This window comes from Trichoplusia ni, chromosome 13 (genome assembly GCF_003590095.1).
Source record: "Trichoplusia ni isolate ovarian cell line Hi5 chromosome 13, tn1, whole genome shotgun sequence".
Classification (NCBI taxonomy): Eukaryota; Metazoa; Arthropoda; class Insecta; order Lepidoptera; family Noctuidae; genus Trichoplusia; species Trichoplusia ni.
The window spans coordinates 11694298-11712706 of record NC_039490.1 but is presented as its reverse complement, the minus strand read 5'-3'; the positions used below and the strand labels follow the sequence as shown (position 1 = coordinate 11712706).

Genomic DNA, 18409 nt, shown 5'->3' with positions numbered 1-18409 from the left:
ATCCTAACTTCGAACAGCTGAACAAAACAAGTCGTAATAAACTTTTCTTACTTTAATATTTCTTGTAAATGTTTGAGACACTTCAATTGTACTTTGCTCTTCACTTAGGTGCTATTTTTTTGGTTGAAATATAAGTTTTTTGTAATGTAAAGTTATAGTAAAAAACTAGGGAAAAAAATACCAGTACATTATCAGTTTGACTCGCAATCCAGCTGCGGCGTCAGGTCATGATTAAGGACTCCGGTTGGTAGATAGAGTAGGACGATTAGATTCAAATAAATAGGTGAGAGTAAGCTATTCTTTTAACTGCTGTATTCACCATCTTCTATCAATGATAGTATGCCTTAAAATGGCCACAATGATACGAAAGAGAAGAATTGAAACCGTACTTAAAATAATTGGGAAAAAAACAATTTCCATTTTTATTTTTTATAAACTAAGCCGTGCTTTATTCATCTTAGAACATACATACATAATGTAGTACTTAACTGTGAATGTCCTACCGCGATGCTAAGAAGTCCTTAAAGACAAAAATATGATCCTAGACCACACACCTAAAGAGTTTATAGACCAACAACAAATACAAATCACTTTGTAATAACTAACACACACAGGCAAAACCGCGGACGAAAATCAGTTTCAAAATAAATGATTCTTTATGTTTACCCTTCACCCCGTACATGATACAGGGTGTGTAAAAAGTCACGTATATTTAGTTAGCACGCCATAAAAAGCTGCACGGCTTTAATGGAAAGCCAGCACAAAAAACAACATGCTGTATGTTTGGGAATTAACCTATAAAATATGCAATGGTTACGTATTGGCCGCACGTGATGAAATACTCGATATGTTCACGACTGTACGTTGAGGGAGTCAGCAGAAATGATTAAATGTAAATGCGATAACAAATGAATGTGCGATATAAAGTGTGTAACGTTTTGAATGTTATTGTAATAGCTTACGCGTAGCAATTAGAACATTATTACATGTATCACACTTTGAATCACATTTTTCAATGCCATTTTCCCACATTTTAATACACTTACTTTTCTTGTTTATTTGTAACTCAATTTTGAGGCACTTTCCGATGAGCTAGTCGGCTGAAATTTTCAGTAACTTCAATCCGATGCAATTTACAACTATAAAAAGGACAGGACCGATTTTGGCAAAATTTGTACGGAGTTACATATAAAAAACGCTGTTATTAGAATTATTAGGTAACTACACAGAATAAAAAGATAACAAACCTCCTTCTTTTCAGAACTAACACAATCATATCTGAACTACTAACATTGGAATTTAAACAAAAGCACCCACAAATACGGGACAGTTACTCCCAAGTGTTGGCAATACAGTACATTCAAAACTCAACTTTAATGACTTGTGATAGAGTTGCTGTTACATTCGCAGTGTTATCAATGTCCTGTATTAGACTTTACTTAAACCTCGTTCGGTATTACGTATCATGGAGTTTGGAAATGCACAGTTTTTACAAATAGAAACTGGTCAAGTGCGACTAAAAGAAGGCGAAGGCTACAGAAAAACAAATCTCTAAAAAACATCTCAACCATATTTTTTTAACTTTGTCATAATTTGCTTATACTAGATTTTTAGTATTTGTTATAATAGTGGCTAGTGGCTATCACTGTTCATGAGTTACGGGCTGGTAGCAGTTGGACGGACGAACTGACAAACAGACATCGAAGCCTTTGATGATTATATAAATTAACTTTTGAAGTTATTACAAAACTCAATACAATTCATTACAACATATAAAAATACGTATAAATATTGTACGAGTAGACATGACTTTAATTTGACATCGCTAAAAACGTACTCAGCCCCCAATACATTATACCAAAAGCAATAATTGCACACATTTCGCGACCACAATCGCTAAACACGAAATACCAACACCAAAATCCTAGCAGTAGTTAAAATACCGTACAATTATGTTCACAAAAGGAATCTGGAATTAAATCTCTGTTTGTCTGATGGCCTTTTCTCACTAAGTTTATTTTATCCTGTGAGCAAGTAAAGAATACTGCAGAGTGTAGACATGGTTTTGTATAGACAAACGAATTTGTCCAAGGCAATCAATGCGAAAATGACGGTATGAAATTTTCTTGATTTCAGGTCCGAAATTTCTTGAAACACTAACGCTGATGAATGTCTTTGCAAAAAGTAAAACTACTTTTAAATCACTTATTTAAATAGGGCTAAGCAGCACTTTTTGATGTTCAAACTACATTGGACAGAATCCAGTTTCTGCCACCCTGTAGCTCTTCTCTTGCTTTTGCTGCGAATGTCGAAACGGTGCAATAAACTCCCGGGATCCCCGCCTGGACCCGGCCGCTTTCATTCCGTTTACAATATGGAATACAACATTTATAATATTAACATTGAATATAATGTGTAGGTGGCAAAAAAACAAATATTCGAAGTCCCTGTAAGCCGCTATGTAATTAAACTATCAAGTACTAAGACCAAGGTCAGCAGACCGACCAAGTACTGCAAGCAGCATCTATTAACACTTGCTGAGACAATGAACAAATATAATTAAACTTCTGTTCCCGTAACTTTTTAAACTGCTACCTAATTGCTATATCAAGTCAAATTGCTATAAAACTCCAATCCCTTGCTAGATTTAAACGCCAGAAATCAGTTACACAAGCAAAATCTCCAAAGATTTAGCATCAAACGAGGATAGACTAATGGACGAAGCTGGCTATCCTATTTTATCCCTCACTTGTTAAAATGGCGGCTCTAGTGCTGAAAAATCGGACTGTTCCGGTTTCGAACCGTAAAAGTAAAAGCCTCTAATCTTAGTTTCGGTTCAGGAGTAAGCCGGTTGAGTTATTAAGGCTATTCCTACTAATGTCTGTAGAATAGATCTCAAGGGATGGTTTTACTTACGGCTATATACTGAGCCTGAAATTCTTGGCAACTTATCTATAAGATGTTTTTAAAAGATGACTGCACGGATAGCCGAGTGGTTGAGGACACCATGCCAAACCCACCGACCGACGTGCTGCGTGTTCGTTTCTCTTGCAGGGCAAACATTTATTTTGTGATCCACAAATTTTTTATACTTAAGCACAAATTTTCATATCGAATCACATGCCCAGCAATTGAACCAGCCTTCATTTTTTTTCATCTCCTGTGGTTAAAGAATCGAGAAAAAAAGGGGAAAATAGGGTTTTAAGTCTTTTTTGGCGATCCGTATTTAACTAAACAAATAAATGATTATCGTCTTTACAATTGACAACTAAACTTCTTTTTGTTGCCATTTTCTAACAGTTTGGTGCAAACCAAATCCCCCAAACCAGGTCTTGACCTATTGACAAACCTGGAAAAGTAATGGCGTTTATTTGTAACGTAAGGTAACCTGTAAGGTTTCCGAGTAAGATAAAGCGATGGATTATCCTCGGGCAAGCCGTGTGGCGCGTGGTGTTAGAATAATCCTATTCAAAAAAAAAAAGAATGTATGGAAAAACATTTCTAGACCTTAATTCCTAGCAGAAGTAGGCGAAAAATTTTCACCTTTTCCTGTCATTCAACATTTTTTCAACATACAAGCAGCACTCTAATACATCCACGATTTGCATAAAAGAAACATTGTCCATCCCTAATACAAAATTGAAAATTTTCTTTTCAATTTTCGTCTTTAAGTAAAAGCGAAAAATAAGAATCATTTTTCCTCTAAAATCTAACAAATAAAATCACTCTTCATTTAATTACAAAAGTCACTTTCCATTCTCGGAAAATATACTATTCAAAAAAACAGAACAAAAATCCCGATGCCTCAAAATCCATACCTCTCTGTTTGACGAAGTAGCCCAAGAGCATTATAAGTACCCTATAAAAGGTATTCTGTCAACAAAGTCACTATTTTTATGATGGCCATAAAAACAAGTGATATGACGATAAAATGGCTACTTCATGTTGATTTCAGAGAAAATAGAGTTACCGCGGCCATGTTGTTTCCTCATCAAGGATAATAAAACTGGTTTGATGTCAACCTTGACATGTCTGAACGAAACCGAAAGAAAAATGGCTAGGAAGTCGTTCAAAATTTCAATTCATTATAATTCCGCAATTTTCACACAACGCCATCTAGTGTCAACCCAAGCAAAGCTTGTATTATGAGTACTAGACGATTGATAGACATTCTTATATGTATATTTCTTATACATAAATTACACCCAGACAAAGAACTAATGAACATGCTCATCACAGAAACATTTGTCCAGGTCGGGAATTGAACCGACGACCTCCAGTATAGCTGTCAGAGCTACTAACATCTAGATCAACAGGCCATTCAGATTTAGTATTCGTGTCTGCCAAATGTCATTGCTATTAGGGATACGTATTTCTTATTTTGTTCCGCAAACATTATGGATGAGCAAATGAAACTAACGCGTGACGTCATGATTTTGTTTAATTTTACGATATCGTTATGTCACGAGCCCTCATCTCCTACACTTTAAAGCAGTTTATTTTTGTAATGTTTGGTTGTTAAGAAATAGCCTTAAATAGAGGCCTATTTTTATCATTTGGCTGGGGTACTTAATAAATTTTAACTTTTTCTACCCAGTCATCATCCCGATTAGCACCTGCTGAACTCTATTAAAATCTCTTAATCTAACTGATGGATAAATTAGGTTATTCTTTGTATCTGACTAGTCACAGAATTAACCTAATCGAAATCAGACAGAAAATGAAAATCAGACAGAAAAAGGTATTAATCAATCTTAAAGAAACCTTTAGTGAAAGAACGGTAAAGAAAACTTGACACAGAAACATCCTATTTAAAAAAAAAGAAAATACATAACACAATACAAACAGCTGCTTTATATGCAAACAAACATTTACAATTGATTGACATTCATGAGGTACCCGGTCCCAAAACAGGTACCTTGAAGATTTATAAGTATCCGAATATCCCTAGGGATTCAGAGAAAAGCGGCCTCTCCTTTCACGACAATCGACTGAGGCCTAAGCCCTATGGGACATTTTAAAATGGCCTATTTATTACCATCAGCCTTTTGAGAAAATTTTCGCTTTCGAATTTCGGGAAATTTTGAGGGTATTAGAAATTTTTGGGTGTAAATTGGGGTCATTGTTATTTGTGGTATGACGCTTTGGTCCCTAAGGAAGTGGAATGCATAATTTGGATGGAGGATGTTACGATATTTTCCTTATAAGACTGTTTCTTGATCTTAATAGATTGTCATTCACGAAACTTCTGAATAATTATGGCATCGCTTTGAACCAATAATCATAGGGGCTTAAATTTTAAAGATGTCAATCGTCGTTCAATCGCGGTCATGTTTTTAATTATATCAGATACCAGCAGCAGAGTTTTGAGTCCGAGAGTGAGTTGGCCACCCAACCAATATTGACGGTAACAACCGTTTTATGCGAAAATGTCAGCACTCTATCTATCACTGCTCATGAGATACAGGCTAGTGCCATACAAACGGACGGACAAGCGGATATAATGCGGTGCTTCAGTAGGGTTCCGTTTTAACCCTAAACCTAAAAAAAACTTACCAATATTTTTGACAATTACATACCAAAATTAAAACTCAAATTTCCAAAATTCCCATTGCCTAAAAACCTCATAAGCACTCAAACATAACAGCAAAATCAAATCTGCCAACACCAAGTCAACTAAACTATTCTCCACAATCTTTTCTGCCTACCTCAAAGATACAAGCGTGATATTACCACATATCTATCTAACCTCTCGAACTACACGTTGAACATAAAGATGTGAGTGAAATATCTCGCGTCTTTATAGCCCAGCTCCATATATCCAGCGGAAATTATTTTTGCGCCATACCACTGGGAAAGCGGTGAATGAGAAACATAATACTTGAACATGTTGGATGCGGATAGAAGTGGGTATAATAAAGTGCGTAAACAAAACGCAATGATTTTAAAATGGGTCGTAGTGCTTGCCAAACAGTGCGTGGTAAGGTGACCATTGAAACTAAGTGTAAAGTATTTTTAAGTCGCTATAAAAATCATAAATAATGCCAGCCTATATGCTGGGCACAGACCTCTTTCCGTATTTCCCAATAGGTTTGAGCAGTAATCACCATAGCTCACTACGAGTTGGCTATTTCGGATTCCAATATTTAGAATCCAGGTTCCTCACGATGATTTGCTTGACCGTTTGTCAGTGGTGTCTGAGATTATTCTCAAACACCGACTTAAGTAAGTACACGTAGCTTAGAAAAACTCACACCATCACGAGAAGCATCCAGGAGTTGTTTCATTTTTATTTAACTATACATGGAGAAATCCTTTGAATATTTATAAGTACATCATATTTACTCCTATTCTTTAACTCCAAATCAATTTAAAAAGAGACAACATCTTTATTCTCATTCATGAGCTCTTAAATTCAATTAGAACTTACGTACAAAAGCTAAAAGAACAAGAAGCTTCTAATACCCACTGCATAACGCCATCGCCCTTCCACTCTATGAAGTCTACTTTAACCGCTCACAGCCCGTGTCCTGGTACCGCATGCCTTGATAAACACACACATACAAACCATAATGTTCTAGCCAACTCCCCTCACAATTAGCAAAGTTGACGAAATTCCAATAAATTAGTCCCTTAGTTTTGCAACTAGAAATTAAAAGGAAATTACCTCAAAGTTATGGGAGGGGTTCGTGGGAATAATATTTTTGTTTTCAGCTGTTCTGCTTAACTATACTTTGCTTTTAAGGGGGTTTTTCATGGGTTTTTCCTAATGTATTGGATTTAGATTTGATTTTTGGTACTTATATTTTCTGAAGCATTTCTTAAGGATAGGAATATCTTCATGGATGTTGTCCAAGAAAAGTGAAGTATTATTACGGACTGTCGAGAAATAAAGGGTCAAGATTACACACAACTATTATTGCACAAATACCTCTGTATTCAATCCTCTCTTGGGACGAATGTTCGTGAAATCGTGCTCGTTTTAAGTGTAGGTTTGCTTTGCGGACGTGATTTTCAACGTTTCCAGTTTTGGTTCCGTGCACGGTTATCACAGATAAAAGACGAAAAATAAAAATTAGAAACTGCAGTCGAGTGGTTGATGTCACCACGCCAAACCTACCTAGAACGACGAGTCTGTATCTGAGTCTCTTTATGCATGTGACTTGAATGTTTATGTAAAACTTCGCGACACAAGAGGTAACATCATTATTGGGGGATTCGTTTTAAAAAAAAATCGAGAAGACAAATACTTAAGTTTCCAAATCCCGATCACCATCCCCTTTACAAAAATATATAACACAAATATTCACCTGAAAACCGATCCACTTCAAAACCAAACCGATTCGTAAATAATTCAACTGTGAATATTTTAAAGCGTTTCTTTACACGTAGAATAGTAAAATGTCTAGGATACAGACTGGATTATTTTGAGGCGAAAACTGTGTTCAGTACTCCGTGAAATGGAACGCCTAAGGCTTACATTCTCAGTAAGGCTCTGCATGTTTACGATGTTTTATACATGTTCCCCGAACATAAGTGGAGAAAGGTGTTTTTATTAAATACATAGGTTTGTTTATAGGAGTTCTGTGTTTCGAATTTTGAGTATATTTTGGTATAAGAGACAGCCTGTGTTTCGATTACTATTATTAACGTTTAATTCAGGTGAAGAGAGTTCTAACTTGATTTAATTTCGTTTGGTACTGTGGTACTAGTATTTTTGAAAATTACTATCTTATTTTCAAAAACACATATCCCCATAAAAAAGGGAAAAATGAAGTTATGGGTATTTTATTAATAACTTTTATGAGGAGGATTCATAACAATTATTATTTACTCAGCGGCACCACGCAACCTCATCAGCTCATTCGTCATTATTAAGGATTCCAATAGGGTTCGAAACTAGTCCGGCTTATTAAATAGCTTTTATGTTTTTGTTATACTATTAATCAAAGGTGTATCTATCTGCCTACCACAACCCATTTCACTATGTCTGTGTTACATAGTGAAATGGGCACAAATTCAAGGAAAAATCATGTTTGTTTCACGAAAAATAAAAACCAGATCATCATTATAACAAAGCTACGATCTAAATATGATAATAAAACTTTTCATAACAAAGGGTTGGCTCACACTTTCATTGTCAACAAAATGAAAATGTCTGACAAATCAAATGGAAACGACGTTTTTATGGCCGGGGCTAGTTGTCAAACTTGTGATCTTTAGCGAACTTTATAATGGGCTCAGGTGGCAATATTTCTTTTAGAGTCAATAAAAACTATTTCCACACTGATGAATGTTATCAAAGTATCGCGGGCGGTTTATTAACATGGGTTTATGGGCGAATAGTGCATGATAAAATTTTGTTGTACCGGATTTGCCCGCTGTTAAATTTGTCCTGGGCGAATCTGCCCCTACAAAATATTTAAAATTAGAAGTAGTCGATTCGCCTGATTCCGGCGTATCAAATTCGGGCGAATCGACTACTAAGCCATAAATTCATTCAAATCACATGCACAAAAAAAACTAGCACCCTGATATGTTATATGTCAACGTATTTATTGTTATTTGCGACCAATACCTCAAATACTCTAAAAATAAAATCACATTTAAATGATATTATCAGAAATTTTATTAAAACCCCGCACTTAGAATCTCGGTTTCTGAGCCCTAATTAGGCTTCTTACAACTGCCGATGAATGAATTGAAATTGACATTTATTCACAAAACAAGACTCAAGATGACCTGCTGGGCACAGTCTTCCCACCTTATAGGGGAAGTTTTAGCATTTGTCAATATGCTAGCTCACTGCGATTACAGATTATAATATTAACTATGTCATCGATCCATCTTGATCCCGGACGAACGACGCTTGCCTTGCAAGCTTTGCCTTGTTTTGATATTTCTTATACGTAAATGAATTCTGAACTCAAAAGGTTGTGTTTTCAGGCTTCCTCTATTTGTTTCCATAACGCTTTGTGACCCAAAGGTCCGAAATCAACGAAACGATTGCGTAAATATCGCTGGAGGTCTAATACAGGGTATTTCTCTAGGGACAGGCGGTGCATCGCTGTCGAACTGAACGATAGCAAGTTGTAGGGATGGGGCGATGTCGATATATTTACCAAACTATCGATAATTTTATTTATTTATTTATTTATTTATAGGAAAGCTTACAGACAAATAATCAGTAGAATAGGTATTACATAGATAAACAAATTGCTAATTACAAGCTTCCACATATTAATAAGCAAGCACCATTTAACACAAAATAAAGGGGAATGAAAGGGGAAGGGAATAAAGGGGGAACAGACTAAAAGGTCATGTGGTAAATATTACAATAGTTCGACACTGCTATTAACTGCCCACGTTTAAACTGAAAAAAATAAAAATGCTCAGTTTAAGATCAGTTCAACCGATAAAGTAGCTATGGGTCATCTGCCTTCTAATTGAGCTAGCGTTTGTGCAGAAAATATCAATGTCAGAACCTTGCGAAAGATCATTAAAGCTTCTAGCAGCTCGCATTATATTGATTATTAATTTATATTTATTGATATAGGTCACCAGACCAAACCCACTGTGCATAAGAAATCGTCGTGTACCAACATGGGACAAGCACTTTGTGTGATCGACGAATGTTTATTCTGAATCTGGGTGTCTTTGTACATGTAACTTAAATAGGGAATAGAGTAGTTTTCATTGTTTTTCTTAATAAAAATATAATTTATTTCATAGGGACTTATTTTTTTCTGTACGTGGAGCCTGAATAGAGGTTTCATGAAGTGTAGGTACTTTTTAATCGATATATCGACATAAAAAGCACATCACTAAATTACACTGCAGTGCGACGATTTCTTTTCAAGCATTCAGGTAACAGAGTAATGTTTATGGGAACAAATCGAAGCATCCAGAATGTTCTAGAATGCTCTAGTATCTAGGCATTGTATTGCAATACATCTTGTTCGATTCCAAAGGAAAATAGTTGCTTTATTGAAAAGGCAAGTGCGAGTCGGACTAGCGAATTGTGTCTGTCGGTCATCAGGCAGCATCTCATGAACGGTGATAGTTGGATTTTTTCATTCTGCCAAGAATTGAAGTAAATGCAACGCAAGTTGAAAAGTTAAACCAAAGATCATAAATCTCTAGGAATGTAAAGAATATGAGGGTTTATGATTACTTTTCTTAATTTAGAACTATATAGCAAAAGTGACACAGTCACACCATATTACTTACTTAATTACTTTGTGTTATGTGGGTACCTACATATATCTTTTAAGAACAATTATAGGGTAGACCACGGACACCGTGTGATTTAATGACTGCTGCGTCAGTCGAATAAACGAGTTTGTACGTATCGGTTGTTATTTCTTCTTCCACGACCCCCTTGGACATAACAGTTGGCGACGAGGATGGGATACATAAATTACGCGTAAAATAAGATGGCAAAAGTATCCGCTACATTGTCGGTCGGCACGATAACAGTGTTTAGCCATGAGCAGCAAGAATGGCAGTTATATAAAGAAAGGCTCGAACAGTGGTTTCTTGCAAACGAAATTGGGGTAGACGTGGATAAAGCCGGTTGTAAACGTCGAGCAATATTTCTGAGTAACTGCTCGGAATCAAGCTATAAACTAATTCGCGATCTAGCTTTACCGCGGCAAGTCGGTACCTTAAGCTATGCGGAAATAGTTGCATTATTGGATGGACATTTCAATGTGAAAAAATGCTTGTTCGCGGAGAGACATAAATTTCATGGGGCCACGCAACATGGCGGCGAAGGGTTGCCAGAGTGGGCGGCACGAGTACGTGGTTTGGCAGTATACTGTGGGTTCGTGTCAACAAACCTTGACGAGCAGCTTCGCGACCGTTTTGTGCTGGGCATGGCACCTGGACCAGAGAGAGATAAACTCTTCACCAAGGCGATGTCCGAGCTGACCCTGAGCAAGGCCTTGGAAATAGCTGAAGGCATACGCAGTGCTCGTATGGGAGCACAAGAAGCAAATCGGCAAGTGGACGCGGGTACGCAACTTCAAGTGATGAAGTTGGACACGCAGCATAGCGCAGCACGCGGACGCAGCGCGCAATCGCGCAAGATGTTAACCACAGCTTGCGGCGAGCGAGCTCGAGACAGCTACGGCAACGGCGGCGGCAGCGTCGGCGGCGAATGTACGGCCTGCGGCTACGCAGGTCATCAGGCATCGAGCTGCCGTTTTGTGCGTTATAAGTGCAAAAAGTGTGGCGTTCAAGGACATCTAAAGCGAATGTGTAAACAAACTTTTAATAAGCAACACTATGTCGAGTGCTGTGGGGATGCTGGTGATGACGGTAAGCACATGTGCTATAATATTCGCACCGTACGCGGCGAGCCGATGCGGGAGTCTGTTTGTGTCAATGGGATCCAGCTAACTTTTGAAATAGACACTGGTTCACCAGTTACCGTTATTTCTGAGCAAACTTATAATAAATACTTTTTTAACATAACATTAGAAGTCAGTGATGTTATTTTGCATAGTTATAACGGTGATAAGTTGTCTATTCTGGGTAAAATAAACCTACTGTTTACATATAACAATAAAGCATTCACAATAGGAGTTTATGTTGTACGGAATGGAGGCCCCCCTTTATTAGGCAGAGATTTCTTTTCGCGCTTCAACTTGCAAATATGTTCGTTAAATAACTGTAATGATTTTGTAAAAAATATTGCTTCAAAATACACACAACTATTTGGAAATAAATTAGGTTGTTTTAAAGGCGTAAAGGTAGACTTAGCATTAAAGTCAGACGCAAAACCGATTTTTTTTAAAGCCAGACCTTTACCATTTGCGCTTCGAGAAAGGGTAGAAAAAGAATTGAACCGTCTTGTAGATTTAGGAGTGTTAGTACCTGTAAAATACGCAGAGTATGCGAGTCCCGTTGTGCCTGTTTTAAAGCGAGATGGTTCGTTACGTTTGTGTGCCGATTACTCCGTGACAATTAATAAACAGTTACTTGTGGATAAGTACCCTTTACCTAGGTATGACGAGCTGTTTTCAAAACTGCACGGCGGCAAGTATTATTGTAAATTAGACCTTTCGCATGCCTATAATCAATTATGCCTTAATGAGAAGTCACAAATGCTGACCTGTATAAACACACACAAAGGTTTATATAAGTTTACTCGCTTAGTGTTCGGACTAGCGAGTGCCCCCGCCATTTTTCAGCGGAACATGGAGGCGCTTCTATCAGGGTTAGATGGTACTCTTTTATTTTTAGATGACATTTTGATTAGCGGAGTAGACAAAGATCAGATGATGAGCAGGTTGAATGAAGTTTTCCGTAGGTTGCTAGAAGCGGGCTTAGTTTTAAACCTAGAAAAATGTACCTTCTTTCAAGAATCTGTTTCCTATCTAGGGTTTGTCATTGACCGTAATGGATTGCATAAATCTCCAGAAAAAATTAAAGCTATTACGCAAAGTCGAGTTCCTAGTAATATTACAGAACTAAAATCATTTTTAGGAATGGTAAACTATTATCGGAATTTTATTAAAAACGCTTCATCGATTTTAAGTCCCCTGCATGACTTACTTAAAAGAAATGAGCCCTGGGCATGGACTAAGAAACATGATGAAGCAGTGTCAACAATTAAACGCGAGTTAGTGTCTGAGACTACATTAGCGCATTTTAATCCAGAGGCATTGTTAATTGTAACTGTCGACGCGTCACCGACCGGTTTAGGCGCCGTGTTATCACAGGTCGAAGGCGGTATAGAAAAACCTATCTCGTATGTTTCTCGTTCACTGAATGCAGCCGAAAAACGCTACAGCCAAATACAAAAAGAGGCTACCGCTATAATTTTTGGTATAAGAAAATTTCACCAATATCTGTATGGTCGACCCCAACCTTTTATTTTGAGAACTGACCATAAACCCTTGGTTACAATTTTTAATCCAGACAAGGGCATTCCCGAGATATCAGCAAATCGTTTACAGCGATATGCTATTTTCCTATCCGCATACAATTATAAAATTGAATATGTAAGCAGTGTACATAATTGTGCGGATTTCTTAAGTCGATCGATAACGGACGATTTAACAATAACCGCCACGCACTCGGCGCATGATGAGTCATTAGTAGATAAATCCAGTTACGTGTATTTTGTTTACGAAGAAGAAAGATTTTTGTCAATGATGGATATTAAGAACGCGATTGAGCTAGATAAGGTAATAACAGCCGTCATCGGCTACTTGTCAAATGGTTGGCCTAATAAAATTAATGAACCAATAATTAAGGTTTATTACAGCCACCGGTTAGAGTTGTCTGTAGAAAACGGTTGTCTTATGAGGGGCCACAGATTAGTAATTCCAAATAGTTTGCGATATAAAGTATTGAAAGAGTTACATACAGGTCACTTAGGAATCACAAAAATGAAAGAAGAAGCACGCAATAGATTTTGGTGGCCGGGTATGTCTGTAGCTATAGAACAGTACGTCGGCTCATGCGCCGCGCCCCCGCGTACCCCTCTCACACCATGGCCGTTCCCTACCCAGCCCTGGCATCGCGTACACTTAGATTTTCTAGGGCCGATCAGCGGTAAAACATTTTTAATTATAGTAGATGCGTATTCGAAATGGGTGGAATGTTTTGATGTTTCAACGGGTTTCTCTTCGCGAGTAGTGATAGAAAAACTATGCGAAGTAATGTCACGATTTGGCTTATTTCATACGATTTGTTCAGATAACGGAACGTCTTTTATATCACATGAATTTAAAGAATTCTGCAATCGTAATAACATTACTCATTTAACTTCACCAACATATAACCCAGCCAGCAATGGACAAGCAGAAAGTTATGTAAAAATTATAAAAAAGGCAATAAAATCATACTTGTCATCAGGTACATGTTTAAGAGATTTGAATGTTAAAATATCGGAATTCTTGCTTTATTATAGGAATTCTAAACATTCGACCACAAACAGATCACCGGCAGAGGTATTGTTCGGACGCAATTTGAGATGTCGGTTGGACCTCCTGACACCGACCACCACCATGCCATCCGACGCAGCGCTTGACACAGTGGTTAAAGTTAAGCAGTGTTCGCAGATTGACAGTTATCGTGGCAACCGTAAAGTTACGTTTAGTGTGGGTGACCAAGTTCTGGTAAAACTTTATAGTCAACAAAAACAATATTGGTCACGTGGTGTGATTATTAAAAGTGTAGGAAAAACTGTATATTTAGTCCAACTAACTGAATCGGGTCAAATTATCAAAAGACACGCCAACCAGTTGCTCAAATATAGAGGGAGAGAAGATAAGTCATGTGAAAAGATCGTTCCCGCATTCATACTGCCAACACATCCGACTAGCACCGACCAGCTGCAGCCCGAAGTTTCTGCTGAGGAGTCAGCAGCACAACCAGAGACGACCTCAGGACTTGTTCACGGTGACATCTCCACGGAAGAGGAAGCAACCTTGGCAACTCCCTCTATAGAACCCGAGCCAGACCCGCGCTCGAAACGAAATAGGCCTGTTGTAGATTATAAGAAGTTCTTCTAAATAGAGGTGGAGGGATGTTATGTGGGTACCTACATATATCTTTTAAGAACAATTATAGGGTAGACCACGGACACCGTGTGATTTAATGACTGCTGCGTCAGTCGAATAAACGAGTTTGTACGTATCGGTTGTTATTTCTTCTTCCACGACCCCCTTGGACATAACACTTTGCCAAATATTTTTGAGTATTTGATTATTTAAGTCTTCATAAATATAAATATTAATCCGTGGTCGAGTGTAAAAATTCACATTTCTACATTGTCTCGGGTCTGGGCGTTTGTGGTACCTTCGTTGTATCTGAATTCCATAACACAAGTGCTTAAGCAACTTACTTTGGGTTCAGAACAATTTATGTGATGTTGTCCGCATTTATTTATTATTATTATTATAATTCCAAGTAATCTTTATCATCTTATTTATGTGCATAATATAAGAATAGATAATAGTATCATTATAAAAAAAGCAATTATATATTATAAAACAGAGCCAAATTGTAAAAAATAGAGTAAATATGTAAGTAATATGTAATAGTATGCACGTTAAACATTACCCTAATTTTGATGCAGTTAGGTTAGGTTACAAAAATTTGACTGTCTATACCATTTGTTTCTTCACCCACCAAGTCGACGTATGTTAATAATTCAGACACAATACAAATAATCACAAAGGTGTTTTACAAACACAAGTCGCTTTGACGCCCTCTCACTTAAAGACAGACTCTACCTTTTAATTATATGTACGAGTATATAGTATCATGTCGAACAAAACTGTTTTATGAATTCTTTAGTACTAGGAATATGTCTTTGAATTGAAAATTTTGTTGTTCATTAAACGACATTAAAAAACATGTTTTGCTATTCACAAAACATTAATGAATGTGCTCAGTAATATAAAAGGTCAAAAAATCTAACTTATCCACAAAATAATCAGGATTTTTTTTAGTTTGTGTTTCAATATTACTATCATAATAAACTTACTTTGCCCGTGTAAAAGCTACAATTGCTGCCAGGGGTAAAATAAACACTATAGTTAGTATTAAATCATAGCTGTCACTTGTCGACCAAGATGACAATTGAAAATCATCAATGCAAAGAACGTCGCAGGTACAGCTAGTTAAACACAGCATTTATACACTTTTGTCAATGATAATACCGAAGACATTTCAGTATTTTTAGCTCAAAGGCATTTCTTTGTATACACAAACGATTTAGTTCTATAATAACAGGCACTAGTATTCTTGAATGCTTTGTCAATAAACTGTCATTATAACTATAGGGGAAATGTCTTCGATTGTGGGCCGGGAGACAACTGTTTTTATTTATCTTCTGAACTAGCGGTTTCCCGCAACTCCGTCTGCGTGGACTTTAGTTTACTAGTACAGCACGTGGAGGTTCCAGTTTGCGTGGGAATGCTGGTATAAAATATAGCTTTGACTGAGGAAAACTGATATGATGCATTACCCGCCCGCACCCCTTATCAAATCAAACCCAAAAACCGCTGAGCGCATAATTTCAAAGCCATAAACCATGCCGAAAAAAAAGAACGATAACCGCCACTACCCCCTCCCCCTAAAACCTTTTTTTTTCAGTCAAAACGTAGCCTATCCTGTCTCAGGTTGTACACTACCTGTGTATTTTTTTCTGAAAGACTAATTTGATTTCTTTAGTCAAATACTCTAATATTATAATTATTTTTTCGAATGGAACCGCAAAAAAAAATTCAGTCAAATAAAATAATTCAAACTTCGATGATCGTTGCTTGTCTCGAAAGAAGCCTTTGCCCATCAGTGGGACTCCAATATTACAAGCTAGACTATTTCTAACAGATCTAGTTCTGTGGCAACATACATTTACATATTAAATTGATAAACTCCATGTTATGAGTACAGTCGGATGGATCAATATTGATTGATTTGGACTATAGCTTACTCAGTGCCTTAAATGTTTGCTTTTGTTAGTACGAATTAAACACCTGCCTCGGCAACTATGTTAGTTTTATTAATGACCAGTTAATTACATAGATCAGTGATCAAAATGCAGAACAATTCATAAAAGATTTTCTAACATCCCGAAATTTGAAACGGAACGACGCGACGTTTGTTTTTTGTCACGTTTTTATACACACACTAAATTTTGAGGCACTTCCTGATAAGCTTGCAGGCTGAAATTAACAGGGTAGCTTCAAACCCGATTATAATGCAAATTGCAACTAAAAAAACGGCTGAACCGATTTTGATACAATTTGAATGGAATGACATCGAAGTCTGTCTGTGATCCCGATAATTAATACTTGTAAGTAAACCTTTGTGAAATATATAATTCTGAATCCTTAGACAAGGTATTATAGCAACATCGCTCATGCATTTGACTCTCAAAGTTAATTTTCAGTTTTATGTCAGACTCATATGCGTCTGACTATACTGACATGAATATATAATTGCGCTAAGCCCATTACAAGCACTACACAATGCGGTCAATGTGGTCACTGTAATACCTAACTATAGGCAAAGAGCTGGGGAACACTTTATATGAATCATCTACAAAATGCTAATGGTTAGAATTTGATGAGTGTTTTTGTGTATTGGAAGTTTTAAAGTGCCCCTAAAAGATGGACAGCAGAGGCTGATGAAAAAACCCCGTCAAGGGCGAGTCTGAGGGATGCTGTGTAAAAAGACTGAAGAAATTATTTTTTCAAACTGATGAACAACCAAGCGTTGCTTTTCTTCGGTTTTTTTTATTATGTTTTGTTCGAGTGTAATCAGATATACATCTGCGTATAAAATATCTAAAAATAAAAAAAATATCTAGGAGTAACGGTTTATGAGACAGTCTGGTGGTAAACGAACAGACAGCGAAGCCTTAGTAAACCTCAAAAACACATTATAATTTCAATCCATTTTGCTCTTTTTGGCTGCCATAAATAAAATTATTCAACAGATACTAAAATTAATATACAATGAAACTAACAATAAAATTTAATTTGTATTCATTACCGCTATCATTTCATTTATCCAAATAGTCAATTAAAATTTATCTGCATTTAAAACTCTATAAATAACTTCCCAAAATAGATTACTGCAGTGGTTTTCAAAGATTTAAAAGTAGGGTTTCAACTTGTGTGGGCTCAAAATTGTATCTAATAGGTGGGACAACTTTGTCTGTTTAAGCTTCATCTGCTCATAAATGGATGGCCTTATATTCGTGAAACTTAGCTCATTTCGGCAGTAGTCACGGTTACGATGATAATAAGAACATATTGCAATAACATAATTATTATGTAATAATTTACCTCTCCCAAAGATGGGCTTCACTTTTCAAAAGATAAGGATAATATATCTTTATTTGACAACTAGTTTTCATGACTTTTATGGATGTCAAGGCCAGTAAGAATATCTTTTTTCTCTATTTTTTAATATGTCATCACTAACTTTGGGAATATCTGGACTGAAACAAAAAAACAGACACCCCAACTTGGATAGAGGAAAAAACCACAGATAAACCGAAATAGATCACATATTGTGGTACTTAAAACGCATAATCATTGACTACTTAAATGATAACAGTTTAGCCATAAGACTTTTATTATTATTATAGAAGTAATGTTGAGATATAACAAATAATATATCAGAGAATAAAATAACATATTTAGAAGCCAGTACAAAATTATGTACCAAGATTTTTAACTTGGCTTTCTTTCTTTATGATCAACAATGAAACTTGATAAGGTGTGCTGTAATTGTGTTTTATAAAAAAATATTGTAACATCTTAAAATACATAATATATTTCATTTTTTATAGGGGACAGGTGGAATTTAATAAAAAATTGTGAAAAGAAGGAGAGTGCTAAAAAATCGTTATAAATTTATACGTTCTCTCTGCTTT

General features: G+C 36.5%; 1 protein-coding gene across 1 annotated transcript; it reads left to right on the top strand.

The window, feature by feature from the left end:
• Positions 1-11101: 11101 nt before the first annotated feature.
• On the top strand, positions 11102-14652 carry LOC113500297. Its single transcript, XM_026881022.1, has 2 exons — positions 11102-11322; positions 14067-14652. The coding sequence occupies exons 1-2, from the start codon at positions 11290-11292 to the stop codon at positions 14526-14528; spliced, it is 495 nt and encodes a 164-aa protein (XP_026736823.1). The 5' UTR covers positions 11102-11289; the 3' UTR covers positions 14529-14652.
• Positions 14653-18409: the final 3757 nt, after the last annotated feature.